The following is a 17198-nucleotide window of genomic DNA, read 5'->3' as shown; positions in this document are numbered from 1 at the left end:
ACCAGACTAAACACATTCCAAAGCTTTAAATATATTTGCTATGCAAGCTTTGCTATATGTACAAATCTATGTTCCAGACCCAGCCTTCCTTGTTTAAAGGGACGGTTCTTCTAAAAATGACTATTCTGTCATCGTTTACTTGCCCTAATGTTACCTAAATGCATTTCTTTCTATTCTGAAACACAAACAAAGATATTTGAAGAATGTTGTGCCCAAACAACATTTGACCCTATTGACACTTAATACAGGGACATTTATCAAAGTATCTTTTTTGTGTTTTCCACAGAGGAAAGGAACATGACAACATGAGAGTGAGTAAATGAAGACTTTCGCTAAGTCACATTTAGAAAAAAATAAACACTTTAGAACCATGGCCTTTTCATTCGACACACACAGAAGTGAACAGAAACCTATTCAAGTAAAACAAATCCAGAGAGGGTTACAGCTTCAGCCAGGGATGTGTGAGACACTGAGCAGCTGTTGCCCTCCGTTCTGGCAGGAAGTCCAACATCTGTAACAGGAAATCAGGGAAAAGTGAGGCCTCTCTGAGTAGAAAGTGATATTTCTCTACCAGCACTTCATACAGCCCCCACGGACAGAGGATGGCTATTCACCGCAGGTCACCTGTGCAAATAAACATAGTTCAAATAATGAAACCACTGCAACACTTCTTTTGGAGAATAACATTAATATTAGTTCGGAAAAATTCAAATAATTCTGGCATTAAAATTATGAATTTGACCTGTCTCCACACCAAGATGAATTAGGGAAGACAAATCTAGAGAGAGGGAAAAGTATGTACAAACACACAATGGAAGAGAGACAAAGAACCAGGGAGAGAGAGAGAGACACTTACACATCGCAGTAATGTCAGTTCATCTTGAACAGCCTGAGTGAATCCAGCTCCGCTCTTCAACACTTTCACTGCCACATGTCTGCCTGACCTGCAAAACCACAACAGACACTTGAGAACTTTTAAACACACATGCACACTTCAATACTGTATACATATTTACACAAGGCAACACATAAAACACAAAGTTTCAGTACCTGAGGTCAATGCAGAGCCATACAGTAGAGAAATAAATAACCCCAACCCAGCTTTGACAGAACCTTGTATCTCTTATTAAACACATCTCCCACCTGGACTGGGTGATACCCACCTACAGAGGGAGAAAGTCTTGAACTGTATACACTTATAAAAACATCACTCTATTTTAAGAACTGTTCACTGGAGGTTCTTTGGGGAACCAGAAAAGGATTTTCTATGTATTGTTTAAATGGCATTATTGACTACGTCTACTCTACAGTCTCTTCAATTTTATTACAGATTTAAAGTGTCTCACCGTAGCAGTAATCTCTTGGATCTTCATGCTCCTCTGTGTAATCAGATTCAAGATAATCATAATTCCTTAGTGTTTTCAGTGAGTCCATAACTACATGAGACCTGTATTAGAACCCACCACACACGTATATTATCTGATTATTCATACATGCATAATCACACATATATGATGCAAAAAGTATCATGAGAGTCATAAATGTTTGCAGATGTAAGCATAAGTATTTCAGTGGTTGCTGATGTAATGGATCATATACAAAAGACTAAATCTGTGCTGTGTATTCTTAGAAAACCTTAAACGTCCATCAGAGGTGGAAGCACAGCTCTTCTATCCTGACACATTTGGCTCACCAAGGGTCAGATAAGCCAGCACCGCATTTAAATCTCAACACCCGCTGCTGTGGGAGTTTACAGCAGCCTCTGAACCGTGACCTGAAAATATATCATGTCACTGTTTGTCTGTCACTCACGAGGACATATTCCACAGTCAAACTCACTCTTCAATTTCAGCTTGATGAATAGTGAAAGACATTTTACTGACACATGCAAAAAAGTACCATGGTAATACCATTGTATGACTATAAATGATACTGGTAGACACTACATGGTAATTCCACCTGATACCATCACTGTACCATGGTACAACCACAATAATATATTGTTAATATCAACTGGGGTACAAGGGAATTTTGGAAATTTACAATATGACACTAAAAATACATAGAATTTATTTTAAATTTAATATTTGTTTTTTTTTCTTACATTATGTATTTCTAATTTCTGATTTTAAGCAGGATTGATATGAAATCAAGCACTTCCAGACAGACAGGACTAGACTACAAATTACACATTATATTGTTTTCATAATATATTATTAAATGTATTTAAATATATATAATTTATAATACAGTATTTTACATTATAGACAAAATATTAGTGTTTGAACACATACTGTTAACACATACAACAACATACTAATTAATTCATTCTAAAATTATAATTCTATAATTATTGTGATGTATCTTAAATAACTCTAAACTCTGTCATTTAAACTTTTTATAAAAGAATTGAAAGACATTTATTATATGGCTACCAAAGGCCACACACAGAATCTGTGACCTAATAACAACAATCCTACAGCAGAAGCAGATTTTAAATATTTTTGTGAAAACCTTTACAGTAAAATATATATAGAAGCATGCTGAGTAAAGAAGTGTGTTGTACTCAAGATTTAGTGCAGATCATGCCCTTTGTGTCTGTTTGCATGATTTCATCAGAGGTCTGGAGCTGCTTCTAGATGCTCATCCTGACTTTATGAATTATTTTCCTCCAAATGCTCCTCAACCCTCTCTCTCTCTCAGAGTTGAGAGACATTATGAGGAGACAGGTGGCTGTGCTGCTCACTTGAACTAAAGCATAGGCCAAACAAACTTTGCAAACAAACAAAAAAATGCTTGTTTTAATAGATTACTAGTAGTTATTTTTTATCTTTATTTATAAAAAGAATGGTTCTGTCTCTAAAATATCTGTAAAACACATCTTAATACAAAGATGCAATCATTCTGTCTTACAATGCAACTTTCTGAAGAGTTTGTTAAAGCAAAGCTGAATGTCCAACAAATTGTGAAACATTTTGAGTTATAGCAACATTTTATTTACAATAGAAATGCACAGGTAAAAGAACAACAGATGGTAGAAACAATTTACAGTCGCTTCAAATAGGCCAAGACTTACAAAATAATCTATAGTGTATCACAGCCACATATACTTACAAAACAGTGAGCACAATAGTGAACTACAGCAAAAATAAGACCAGAATATCTGCACGGAGAGATCTGAACAAACAGTGACAGCTGCAGTCAGTTCACTGTAGATTACAAGCTAAAAAAAAAAAAGTTAATTTTAAATTTGGGAGGGGTGGATCATAATTACCAAATTTGGTCTGTACATTAATCAAACACAAAATAAATAAATAAATACATAAAAACCAATAAGAACGTAAAACGTGCGAGCAATGCACAGCACTAAAGCTCATAATAAAATGTGCATTCAGTGTTCAGAAAACTTAAAAAATAGAAAAATCTAATTTATGTTAGCCATGATCTGATCACAAAAAAGAAGAAGAAGAATTAAGAGCGTGACAGCTGGAGAATAAATTTGGCAAAAAAAGTGAAAATATATAAAACGCTTGAAAGGATGGTCATGATCGCACAAATAATATATATATATAAAACAAAAACAAAACAGCATAAATTAAATACTTCCGGCATAACTATTTCAGCCAAGTGTGCAGGGATGTATCGCAGATATACACATGTGCGACAGCCAAATACACTTTTTTTTCTTTTACTGAAAGCCAACCAAAAACATTGAAAAGCACACTTTAACACTGAAGAAACAAACCTTAATGACTAGAACAAACGCACAACTGAGCATTGTGAACGTTACATGAAACCTATTCACCTAAATCAAGTGTTAATCGGGGTTAACCTGCCATTTACATAATCAGAATCGACAATAAAATGCACACGCGACATGCATGTGCCAACCGAAAATTCACAGTGAGTATCCATGCATGTTAATGTATATAATACTGTAGCCTTGTGCCACACGAAAACATCTCAAATGGCCCCGTTAGGGTGAGGTCCCTTAAAACAGTGTTTTTCATTTAAAACAAAACAAAAAAATCTGGATAAAAAGAGTTTTCAAGAAAACACTCAACAAAAGGTCTATTGGAGTGTTGAGCAAGAAATTTCATTTAGTTGTCCTTAGAAGCCATCCTTTGTTTTTTTTTTTCTTTTTCTTTTGAGTTCTTTATTATTAAGTCACAGGCTGCAACATAAAGCGCATCACACCAAACGCATGGATAATCAGTTTATCAAGAATCCGCCAAACAGAAAGTCGGCCTTTGTAAGACTTCTTTTTTTTAAATACAAAAAACGTTGTGTTTTCAACATTCTGAGCTTGGGGCCATACGTCTCAATGCAAAAAACCCTGTAGGACTAGCGCATCAGATAAGGGACTTCTCTCAGAAATGCCCCGCCAACAGTGTTGGTGCGTGACGGCTGTGCAGATGAAACGGAGGGCAGCTCTACAGACCAGCAACAGTGTACGTGTAACATCTACGAGAGATCCACGCTTCTCGAATCTGTGAATGCTGTCTTTAATCGTAATCATTCCTTCTTAAATATCCTCTGTGCTCTGGAGTCTTCAGGAAGTAAGAGTTCATGCCTTCTGGCAAGGTCTCTGGTCTCTTTCTGTCACCGGCTTTGTCTCTTTCACAGTCTTTTCAAGCGTCTGTCCGAGGTTTCAGGTCAAAGGTCAGTGACTTTATTCTCTACAGCTGCAGCGATCTGTTGGAGCCTGTAGCCCAGCTGCATCTTTTGAGCAGTGGAGTCCTCCTCTAAAGCTGTGATGATCTGAAGAAAAAACAAAACAATGGGGATGGGGGATCTTTTCATTTCCTGATATGTAAATCATCACCCTAAATTTAAGTTGGCTGTTTAGTTTCAGACAATGTAAAAATGTTTCAGACAATGTAGTTCCTCATGATAAAACTTATGTCTACAGGCAAATATTGTTCTACTTGTAATTGTGGGGCAGTAGATGTTTACAACATTAACTCTTGTAACAACAAGAGTCTATTTCTGTCACCGTTAATACTGTGCATCATTGTTATTGTTACTAGGTTGCTATAAAACACATGAGCTAAAGCATGAGTGCACGAGAAGAACATGCTGTCAAGCTCCTTCATCACTATTCACACCAGAGAATGCAAATATCAATAACTCATCTGAAGGGCAAAGCACCCAAAACAGACACAAGAAGAGTTATGTTTTAACTTTGAGTTAAAACATGATTTCATTTTAATAATCAAATAGGGGGACAGAGAGAGAGAGAAATATATAGAATATACTGAAGTTCTCACCTGATCATAGTATTTGTTGATATACTTGTACAACTCATGCAATGCCACTAGATGATTAACTTCATTAGAGTAGTTCTGCAATGGAAGCATAACAGAAGATAAATATTATTATAACGAATTCATTATACAGTAATTCAAAAATGCATTTAATATTGGCATAACAAATTTGTTGTCACACTGTGGGGGGATGATTTACATAAAATAAATACCTCGTAGCCTCATATATATGGCATTAATTAGGGTTTGACTGATTTTGCTGTAGTTTATGTGTATGGATCACACTAAAATTCCTATAATTCCCAAACACGACTTTTTAAATCAGAACAGATTTTAAAACACTAGGCATCACACGCTTGCTGACTTTGTCAATAGTAACAGAGGAAAAACTGGGCGTCATACACTAAATGACTGAGGATCATTCACACACGGGATCAGGGGAGGGCCCTTTATTTGTGGGTAATTTGCACCCACTGCAGGCTGTTCGTCATCATCAAATTTGTAAATATGGTAACCTGGCCTTCACAGTGTAGGTAAATGTCCCATAACTCACCCTGGAGAGTTCAGCTAGAGAAGAGTTCATCTCTTGGTCACTGACAGGGATGGTCTGTCTTATATCTGAATAATATCTGATGAAATACAATCAACAAGGTATGGTGAGTACATCTCATTCCACATTAAGCATTAAACTGCATTAATATGAGCTATCTGAACGCACCTCTCCACCATTTGTTTGTAGCGTGGGATGTCTCGAGCGTACAGGAGCTTGTTGATTGGGGAATCCTGTATGTACAACACAGAGAACCAAAGTCATTAGCGGCTGCTCTTTTAATCTGGCTTCTTCTCACAATCCATCTCCTTCAGCTTCATTGTGATTGGCTTACCCGGCCCAGTTTGTGTTCGGCGATGGTGCAGGAGTCCATGAAGGTCTGAGCAATGACCGACAGCACTGCGTCTACATTGTCAGAGGCCTGAACATCGAAGATGAACTGAGGGTTCTTCAAGATATTAATCCAGAATCTCAGTGGCAAGCTACAAAACAAAGTCAAAATATAAGCTGTGACCTAATTACCCATGATACTTGGCTCATCTTTACCAACCTGTTTGTTTTCCATATGTGGATTGTCTCTGGGTCTGTAATGTTGTGCTGTGCAGCCTGGTCGTCCAACAGATCAAAGAAATATTTGACAGCCAGAGGAACCGGCTGACTGGTGCTCAGAATCACAGTGAACAGATCATCTACGAACTTCTGCAGTGTACCCTGAAACACACAGTACAGGTGACCCATCTGGCCCTGTTTAAAGTGAAGTGTGACAGTGGAGTGTGTGTGTGTGGTACCTTCACAGACAGCAGGCGTGTGAGGTAGATCTCTGGGATGGCCTTGGCTCTCTCACGCTCTTTGTCTCTCAGACTGCCCCGTCTGTGTTTGGGTAGCTCCGCCTCCTCACCGCCCTTCACCAGGTGCCACTGTTTCACCCCTCCTTCATCTCCATCCTCCAACATCGGGGTCTCTGAGAGAGGAAAGAAAGAATATATGAAAATATGAGAAAATCTGTAATAGCGGTTTGATCAAATGGTTTTCTTTTGATTATTCTGGATTATACGCTACTGTTCAAAAGATTTTTGTTTTTGAAAAACACCTCATGTTCACCAATGCAAAGCTGAATTTTCAGCATCATTACTCCAGTCTTCAGTGTCACATGATCCTTCTGAAATCACTTTAATATACTGATTTGCTGCTCAAGAAACATTTATTATTATTATCAATGTTGAAAACACTTAATATTTTTGCAGAAACCTACAAAAAGGATTTTTCAGGATTCTTTGATGGACAGAAAGTTACATTTTTGTAACATTATACATGTCTTTACTGTCACTTTTGATCAGTTACTACCTTGCTAAATACAAGCATTAATTACTTTTTACTTACCCCAAACTTTTGAATGGTAGCATATAATCAATAAACAATCAGCAATATCTACTAGTGAATAACACAGTGAATTAAATATAAAAAAAATGAAATGTAATTAATTTGATTTTTTTTCTCCCTGTTTTTATTTGGAAAATAAAACATACTATTCATAACAAATTATATATATATATATATATATATATATATATATATATATATATATATATATATATATATATATATATATATATATATATATATATATATAATATATATATATATATATTTTTTTTTTTTTTTTTTTTTTTTTTCTGAGATAGTTCAACTCTGCATATCAACTGAATTCTGCATTGATTTGGTCAATTTTTATGTTTTTAGTTCTCTTGAAAAAGAAAGAAAGAAAAAAAAAACTAAACTAAAAACGAAACACAATGTCATGCTGAAAAACAGGCAAACGTACTCTCTCCTGGTATGTAGTCATGGCTGTCGTGGTGGATTTGCTTGGACTGTCGGGACACCAGTGTTACTGTGGCTCCATCTGGGACCTGCAGAGATATAGGAAACACTTATAAATCAACAATGACTCAGCTAGTGAAGTCTTACTCCACAAAATAAAGCCATTAGGCTGAAGAACAACTTGAGAGACCTTGTAGTGTTGTAAGGTGTTGAGGCGTTTCCAGGACCCCTGAACCACTGATGTCAAGTCCTGATCCGACAAGATCAGATGACCAGCCATTCCCGCCCTCCACTCTATAAAACACAAGATTACAAGAACACACATTATCATTAAATACTCAATTACACAGTATTATAGAAATATTTTTTTAATCATTTTTATTTAATCTTTATGTATTTCAAGTAAACATACATAAAAATATACATTTCTTTAAATGTTCGGCTCGGTTTTTAAACATTGTATCAGGGTCTTACCCAGATGCACAGAGTCTGCGGAGGGCTTTTGCTCCACAATCTTCTCCTTCACTTGTGTGATGGTGTCACAATCCAGCACTTTAGTAGGGACGGTCTGAGACTCACCAGCACCCCCGCTGCTCACCAGAACATTCAGAGTCTATGGGACAACACGCAAAGAAACATAGAAAAACTTTCTATATTTTTTTCCGGACTCTGCCATGTTATATGTCATGTGTGAAAGAGTTATCAGCTTTCTTGTAAAAGTCTAAATCATGCACAACACTTAGTATAATGTTCATTTCTGCATCATAATGGTAATGCAGAGAGCGTGTGTGTCTCACCAGCGTGCGGTACTCCACGTCTTCGCGCAGCAGTCGGTTGTCGTTGAGTGTGTATTTGGCTTTGCCTGTAACAGCGTCCACTGGGCCTTTATCTACCTGGTGCTTTATTGCTCTGAACAGCATGTAGAACGCCTCACCTGCTGTATCCTATACATAAAAACATGGATGTGACCCTGGACCACAGAACCAGTCTTAAGTCGCTGGGGTAGCCAAAGTAGCCAAAAATACATTGTATGGGTCAAAATTATATAAAAAGTCTGCACGTGTTTTTTTCGTGACCAAACTGAACAAAAATATGCAAGGTGCAGTTGGTGCAGAACTGATATTTATATGGTAAAGGAATATAATTCTGATAGCTTATAATGTAAGTAAATGAAATCTTTATAACTGTTTAGCAGACTACTTAATTAAAATGCATATAAACATCAATTTTCACTCTATATCACACAATAATATGTCTTATTAAGATGATATTTAAATTCTTTGTTTTTATTTCGGGGGCAAAACATATAATGCAATGCAATACAATTTTGATAGATGAAAAAGTATTTAAAGTATGATATTTAAATGCTTAGATTTATGATATTCTCATTGCGGGGGAATGAATTATTTTTCTAAAAATAGATGATCAAGTAAACCTATGTTGATTCAGTCCAGTAAGTTTTCATCTTGCAACACTACTAACAATAATAAAGTTATTCCTACATTTACTGTATAATCATTGTTTTAGTGTTGTTAGTTTTTTTATTGTATAACTACTAACAATAATAAAGTTATTCCTACATTTACTGTATAATCACAGTAGACAGTAAAGTTTTAATAATGCTGATCATTTAGAACACTTAGAAATTTGTGCCTTTTTTATGGTCTAGTTAAATATTTAAATACAATTACTGGCTTGTCTTCCCCTCTTTTAACTTCTCTCTCATCCAGTTCACTGTATCTCTTACTGAGTCCTTGTGAGCCAATCACAAGCATCACTCACCCTGAGGAAGGTGTAAAGACATATGGACATCCAGTTTGTCAACAGCTTCTCCACCACAGACTCGGTCCTGCAACAGAAGAGAGATTTCCACTGAGAATTATAACGCCACAATTATCAGTCAAAAAGGATCCACATCCTGTAAATTTATGTAGGGAATCTATGATTTCAGTGTACAGTAACATGGATTCAATGATCTGAGAGACTCATCACTACTGACCTGCGCAGCATGAGTTTGGGGTTTTTAGTGGTGTACTGCTCCACCAGGTGACTAAGCAGAGTCTTTAGGATGTCTGTGAAATACTCCAGCTTGCCATGCAGCGCCACCGTGAGGAGGGAGGCCACATACGCCCTGTCCCGTGGAGAGAAGGTCCGCTGGGCTTCCAGAGTGTGGATGAACTGTAGGGAAGTATATGGCGTTTATGAAATGAAGACACTACCAGCCTTAAAGGTTTATGGTCTATATAATCCAGTTTGGTTGTTTGAATCATTCTTTCTCAGAGGTTTTAAGGAAAGCAGCCCACCGTGAGGAACAGTTTGCTGTTTAGCAGGTTAGAGAGCTGAACCAGGCCTTGCTCCACTGTGGCCCGGCGACAGGCGGGAACGTCAAGGTCCCGTCTCAGAGGAGAATCACGGTGACCAGGGAAGAAAATCCTCTCGGAGTATTTACGATAATCCAGGACTGGAATCCCAGAGCCCATGAGATCACTGGACACATCCATCATCTCAGTCATCAGATCTGCACATAACACACACACACACACACACACACATACACGGTTTATTATAAAGGCATTTCAGGCATGTCGGCAGAGTCTGGCTGATGTTCAATGTGGGAGCTTCTGACCCGTGAACTCCTTTTTACAGCGGTCTCGGACACTCGTCTCCAAATTCTCCAGTTGGATCTGGACTTTCTTATAGTCTCTCAGTGCCTGCTTGCTTTTCCTCCTGTTAAACACGCACACACACAGACACACACACACACAAAAATAAACGACACACTGCTGAGTCTGGTAATGTCTGTTTATTCTCAACTGCACATCCTAGTCATCTGATTTATTGTACGTTTTGAGAAGAAAGCATACCAAGCATAAACATATGTATTGTACAGTGGGGTCCAAAGTCTGAAAAAATACTTTAAATCGAACATATTTGTTAGATATATGCTTCATAATATTATAATCAGATTAAGAACTTGTGGAGTTGGACTCGTGGAGGATAATTAATTAATTGTACTATTATTATTATTATTATTATTATTATTATTATTATTATTAATTAAATCAATTTATTAATTTAATTAAGTTTATTAATATATAATATATAAGTGTATATATATATATATATATATATATATATATATATATATATATATATATCAAAACTGTATTGTAAATAAATAAATCTAGGTAGGTATTATAGGTAGGTTATAATAAATATAATATAAAGATAATATAATTAAAAATGTGCTACTATCACTAGCTTTCTCATACTTTTTGATCCCAATGCATGTCAATAATCAGTAATAAACTGGATAATCTGTTTGGGAATACCTGTATATGAGTACGATAACCAGCACAATCAGAGCCACGATGGAGGCTCCCACCCCGACCCCCACCTGGGCCTCCAGAGGGAACGCAGCGGGGCCCTGAGAATCATACTGCACCCGTCCCAGAGAAAAGTTCAGATTCCCCATCCTCACCTACACAAACACACACAAGAAACTGATTTCCATATCGTATCATGAGACACACCACAAAATTAATAAAAGTTCAGATACAAGTTGGCGTACAGTGAACTCTGGGAGAGTGTCGGCGGCCTCTCGTTTCTTCAGCGCTGCCACTGACGGCTGCTGTGTCGGAGGCTCACAGTACAGGTGGTTTCTGGTTAAAGTCTTCACAGCACACTCTCCATCACCAATCAGAGCAACCACCTCGTCCTTAGACATGGCCAAGTCCAGATTCTCCCCCTAGAATCCAAATTCAGACAAGTTCATGGGACATTCAAGTGTGTAAATAACAAAAGAATCTATTGTGTATTAACACACATATCAGAAAAGATCCCAATCTAGAGTTACAGTATGTTTTAATAGCACAATGCAATCTTTTTTTATTGCATAATTTATTTTTATATAATAATAATAATAATATATATATATATATATATATATAAAATACAATACTAATAATGCTAATAATTTATTGTAATTTAATTTGTAATTTTATTAACTTTAAGTTTAAACAACTACATTCTCACCTAAAAAAAACTCTTAAAACTACAAATTACACACAACAACAGTAGTATTTGTAAAATTATAGTGGATTCAGGCATCCAACATGACACTTGCTGTGAGAAATGCTCCAAGCGGAGGGATACAAACAATGAAAAGGTTCCTGTGACGATATTGGGTGATAATATAATATAATATAATATAATATAATATAATATATATATAATATAATATAATATATTATAATATAATATAATATAATATAATATAATACTTGTGCTGGTAAGGAAGTTTTGAGTTCTGAACATTTATAACTCAAAACTCAGTTCATTTAGATACTATTATAGTTTTTTATTGTTTTGAATTCGTTTTATTTTGGTATTTCCCGTTTTCATTTTCATTTTAGTTAAAATTTTTGTAAATTTATTGTTTTGTAATTTTTTTTATTAGTAATTGCTTTTTTTAATGTCTATATATTTTTAAAAAAATAATAAATAAATAAATTAATATATTTTTTATTCATTTCAGTATTAGTTGTAGTCATTTTAATCAAGTTAAACTTTTTTTAAATAATTTATTTAATTTCAGTTAAAGTTTATTTTATTTTTAGTAGGATTTTTTTATTTTTATGGTTTTTGTTTTAGTTAACTATAATAACTCTGGTTCTGAATACCTTTTTTATGGTAATAATGGCAATATTTTTTTTTTCTAAATAAACATCCTAAAAAGAAATCTAGGATGGTATTATTAATATAATATAATGTAATATAATACAAAGTTCAGTTATATTAACTATTATTAGTTTTGGGGCTTTGAATTATATAGTTACCATATGTTTTTTTTTTTAAATAACAAAATAAATCTTCTGTGCATAAATACACAGGTGAGAAGGGACTGACCTCCACAGAGATGATGCTTCCAGGTTTGTATCTGAAGGGTTTGCTGGGGTCGTGTTGATTGAGGCTATGAAGAACAGGATTGGGCTCATAACTGAAGGGGCTGCCACTGACCGTCTCAAACTCAAAGTGCAGGTTATCCAGAAGGAAAAGCACACTGACAGCAGCACGCAGGGCCTCGGGCCCCACCTCCGGAGTGGGACACAGGATCAGAGTTGAGCTGTTCACTGTGCACCGCTCCTCCAGCTGATCAGGAACAGGACAAGAGGAAACCAGGTGAAAAAAACTGTGCTCTAATAACTGACATGTGAATATTGAACAGGTTGTTTGTGAGAAGGCACAAGCACAGACTCACTTGTGTGAACTCTACCTGTTTGACGACACAGAGACTGTCTTCAGGACAGTTGGGCTCTGGGACGATCCGCCGAGCTCTTCTGAGGAGACTGTAATCCACACTGCTCCTCTTCTTCTTCCTCTTCTGTGAGTGTGGCTCCAGAGGCGTCAGGGTCACGTGGATACGAGGCTCCTGTACCACGTCCAGATGATGGCCAGACACTCGAATGATACGGCCCCCTTAGACAAACACACATGATTCATGAGATGGTTATTATATATGCTGGACTAATAACTCATTTTTTATTTCCAAATCACAGATCAGTTGTTATTATATATGCTGGACTAATAACTCATTTTTTATTTCCAAATCACAGATCAAATGTGTCAAATATATAACATAAATTATATTACCAATGTGCAACCCTTCTGTAAATCACAATAAAGAGTTTTTAATATAAGAAATCATATTCATTTTTTTTCTTGAACTTTTAAAATAAAAAAAGATGGCATGTGTTAACGTACTCATACAGAAAGAAATCAGAGAGATAAATACACTGACATATATAAGACTGCTCACATTTACGGTAAAGACTCCACATAAATTAGTCCTAAGTCTTAATTTCTTAAGTTGTTAAAAAATAAAATTAAATAATTAAAACAAGATTAATTTACTTAATTAAACTGAATAAGACTTGTTCAAAAAAATAAAAAAAAAAATAAAAAAATACATTGGCAAAATGTTTTTTTTATTATTATTATTTGAAGCATACATCTCACTAAATGTCCTTCTTTAATAAGCTAATGAAAAATAAACATTAACATATTCTCTCTCTCTATATATATAACAAGTCTTGTACCTTTTACAGTTTTGTAAGACAAAATAAGACACATAAAATAAACAAAAATCCTTAAAATAATACAACTTTATGGATTTTCACTCCACTGGCAAAATGTTTAAAAGAAATAAGTTGTAAAAACATATTAGTATAATGAAACTTTTTCATATAAATAAAATGAAATAGGCTACAGTATTTCCTCGACATAGGACAAGCAGTTTCGCAAATAAAATAAACATAAAAAATAAAATAAAGTCTTCAAAATGAGATAACTTTATTGATTTGTGTAAGACTTGTTTTCAGAGAAAATATTGTTCTCACTCCACTGGCAAAATATTTAATTTACTTAAAAAAAAACATTAAAAAAACAAGTCTTTATACTTACTGTAATTCTGTAAAAAATAAATAACAAATAAAATAAAACTATGCTTAAGTTCTCATGTTTCTCACCTGATGAAGCTTTTGGAGGGAGCAGCATGGGTTACGTTGGGGTCTGGGGTGTATTGATAGAGGACTTCCTGTAGATGGCGCTCAGCTCTCCCGAAGCGCACGGTAACGCCGCTCTCTCCGGTTCTGTTACTCCCTCCACTCACACACTCAACATGTTCATTGTTGTACTGCTTGGGAGAACTGTAAAGACACAGACTACTAAAACTCTGCGCTGCCAAATGTGAATAGTCATAAATCATTAAATAATTTATGGAGTATATTCTATTCATGAATTGATGTATTTAGAACACCGCTCATTGTTTTAGATCTACAAAGACTTCCAACGTTAACAGAAGGATGATTCATTATTCATAACATAATCAGCTGACATGATAGAAGTTGCAGAGATGACTTCTGTCTGACTGGACGGCTGTAGAGGACGCTGCTCTACACAGTCGCTTACATGTAACATGGGACTCCACCAATCAGGATGCTGATCTCATTGGGACGGCCCGTCAGAAGGTTCTGTCCCGTGATGGTGAGTGATGTGCCGCCCGACATTGGGCCTTTCAGTGGAGACACTCCCAATAACACTGGGTCCTTGAGTTTAGGAAAACAGAACACGCACGCACGCGCACACACACACACACACGTTAGAAAACACTGCCTTATACATGTGTGCTGTTACACAATGACCTCATTCTGTTAAAGCCCTGAATAATAAATTTTTGTTTGCCAGGAAAACTATCTAAAAATCCTTAAAATAAGATAGATTTACATAACTGAATTGTATAAGATTTTTACATTTAAGAAATACATTTTTAATACTTTTTTTAAACCATAAAAGCGCACTATACCCCCCCCCCCCCCCCTTTAGATTGTGTGGTAAAGTCCCTGAATAATGCAGAATATTTTGGTCTTTTTTTCCAGTAAATTTATCTAAAAACCCTTAAAATAAGATGCATTTACTTTATTAAACTGAGTAAACTGAGACTTTTTTTTTTCAAGTTTGAAGCATAAATCTCACTATATTTCCTCATCCTATTAAATATTAGTCTTATTTTCCATTAAATGTATCTAAAAAATCCTTTTTAAAACAATTATATATATATATATATATATATATATATATATATTCATAACTATTTTAGCTTTTTTTCACCATATTTGAAAAGATTTTTCTTGTTTGAAGCATTAATCCCACTATATATATATATAAATTATATTTTAAATGCCTTTTAAAATTAAAATAAACATTAAAATATATACTCCAAAAACACCTTTCAAAAATAAGTATGACAAGACAAAAACACTGTTTAAGAAAAGTCATTCTGTAGTGTAAAAAGTTGTTTTAAAATGGTCAAATACCTCCCTGCCTTTAATAAATACAGAATAAATTCCTTGCATGTTATTAATTCTTGCTAAACAATTTTCATCCCTTTTGTGGCCTGCTGGATTAATAGTCACCTGGTAACGGAAGCGCTGGGCAGATTGGCCGATTCCTCCGGCTTTAACCTGCACCGAGACGTGGCCGCTCTGCTCCCCTGCACTCGCTGTGGTCTCACAAACAATACTAACAGGCACACAAAGAGACCTCTCATTAATCAGTGCACTGGGTCAATACTCTTCATCACACTGTGGAGCTGAATGGCCTGAAGCTATTTATACAATGTCATTAACGAGTGGCAGTAATATACAGCATGTCCTCTCTTATATTCATATCATATTACCTGGAGGACACCTCGTATCTGTCAGGGATGACCGTGCAGGGGACTCCGGCTACAGTCACAGAGTGCTGGATGTCTTCAGCTCTCTGACCCAGATTAGAGCCAGACACTGTGAGCACTGTGCCACCCTCCACTGGACCAGAAAGAGGCTCGATCTGCAATAAACCAGAAAATGTGTAATGAAGTTACTCAATGATGACAAAGTCATAGATGTGCATTTAAAACACTACACCACTGCTCAAAAGTTTGGGCTTGGTAAGATTTTTTTTAATATTCTGCTGCTCACCAAGGCTGAACTTATTTGATAAAAAATGCAGGAAAACAGGAATATTGTGAATTATTATTAAAATTTTAAACTAGCTGTTTTCTATGTAAATAATATATTCTAAAATGTAATTTATTCATGTGATGCAAAGCTGTATTTTCAGCATCATTTCTCCAGTCTTCAGTGTCACATGATCCTTCAGAAATCAGTTTAATATGCTGCTTTGCTGCTCAAGAAACATTTCAGATTATTATCAATGTTAAAAACAGTTGTGCTGCTTAATATTTTGTGGAAACCGTGATATTTTTTATTGTTATATATTTATATGTTATATAATATATATTTTTACCGTGACAGAATTTTTATTTTTGTGTGAACTATCACTTTAACAAAACTGAGTATAGTGTTAATGGCTCACAAAAAGCACAAGTAAACAGGTGTGTCCCTCACCGTGTGTATGTGAGGGGCAGGACAGGTCTGCTGGACGTGTTCGGTGCAGGAGCTCCTGTAGACGCAGCTGGAGCGAGACCCTTCACACCACACACACTCGTACTGCTGATCGGCCGTGTGACAGCGACTGCAGTCGGACCGGCCCACCGAGCAGTTATACAGCCGGACTGCAGAGACAAAACACACGTGACACAAACAGAGTACAGCACATTCATAACCTCAGCAAACAACTGGTGACGTACCGTGCAGGTCCTCTGGGTAATCCATCTGGAAAGAGTCCCTCCTCCTGACTGAGATCATGCTCCTGTATTCCTCCACAGCAGCCGAGTAAGAGTACTTTGAAACCGAAATGCAATCACAATCATTTTAAACACCATAACAAAGCTTTACATTCAGTTATTTAATGGATGTTATATAATACTGCCACATATTGGTTGTGCCAGCAACACAATTACTGATAAATTATATTATGGTTAAATATAATGAAAAAAATAAAAAAATAAAAAGTAAACATATTTCAGCTAGTTGCCAAGACAACATTTCAGATTTTCATTAAATATAACTTCATGTGCTAAAACAAATATAATTTTAATTAATAAAAATGTCATAAGCATA

At 35.7% G+C, this 17198-nt stretch overlaps 1 protein-coding gene across 1 annotated transcript in view; it reads right to left on the bottom strand.

The window, feature by feature from the left end:
• Nucleotides 1-2973: 2973 nt before the first annotated feature.
• Nucleotides 2974-17198, bottom strand: part of LOC109091227 (plexin-B1-like) — a 67168-nt gene continuing 52943 nt past the window's right edge. Inside the window, exons 14-38 of the mRNA XM_042712870.1 lie at nucleotides 16826-16919; nucleotides 16584-16750; nucleotides 15872-16023; nucleotides 15609-15714; nucleotides 14605-14741; nucleotides 14163-14342; nucleotides 12896-13115; nucleotides 12544-12786; nucleotides 11207-11383; nucleotides 10968-11116; nucleotides 10262-10362; nucleotides 9939-10153; nucleotides 9635-9813; nucleotides 9418-9484; nucleotides 8433-8579; nucleotides 8110-8248; nucleotides 7826-7929; nucleotides 7640-7724; nucleotides 6606-6778; nucleotides 6368-6528; nucleotides 6152-6299; nucleotides 5986-6050; nucleotides 5821-5896; nucleotides 5271-5345; nucleotides 2974-4761 (exon numbers count right to left, since the gene is read on the bottom strand). Coding sequence (XP_042568804.1) covers nucleotides 4657-4761; nucleotides 5271-5345; nucleotides 5821-5896; nucleotides 5986-6050; nucleotides 6152-6299; nucleotides 6368-6528; nucleotides 6606-6778; nucleotides 7640-7724; nucleotides 7826-7929; nucleotides 8110-8248; nucleotides 8433-8579; nucleotides 9418-9484; nucleotides 9635-9813; nucleotides 9939-10153; nucleotides 10262-10362; nucleotides 10968-11116; nucleotides 11207-11383; nucleotides 12544-12786; nucleotides 12896-13115; nucleotides 14163-14342; nucleotides 14605-14741; nucleotides 15609-15714; nucleotides 15872-16023; nucleotides 16584-16750; nucleotides 16826-16919 — 3465 coding nt within the window. The 3' untranslated portion in view covers nucleotides 2974-4656. The remainder of the gene's footprint in view (nucleotides 4762-5270; nucleotides 5346-5820; nucleotides 5897-5985; nucleotides 6051-6151; nucleotides 6300-6367; nucleotides 6529-6605; nucleotides 6779-7639; nucleotides 7725-7825; nucleotides 7930-8109; nucleotides 8249-8432; nucleotides 8580-9417; nucleotides 9485-9634; nucleotides 9814-9938; nucleotides 10154-10261; nucleotides 10363-10967; nucleotides 11117-11206; nucleotides 11384-12543; nucleotides 12787-12895; nucleotides 13116-14162; nucleotides 14343-14604; nucleotides 14742-15608; nucleotides 15715-15871; nucleotides 16024-16583; nucleotides 16751-16825; nucleotides 16920-17198) is intronic.

This window comes from Cyprinus carpio, chromosome A23 (genome assembly GCF_018340385.1).
Source record: "Cyprinus carpio isolate SPL01 chromosome A23, ASM1834038v1, whole genome shotgun sequence".
NCBI classification, from domain to species: Eukaryota; Metazoa; Chordata; class Actinopteri; order Cypriniformes; family Cyprinidae; genus Cyprinus; species Cyprinus carpio.
The sequence above is the reverse complement of the archived record's forward strand: the minus strand, read 5'-3'. Positions and strand labels throughout refer to the sequence as shown.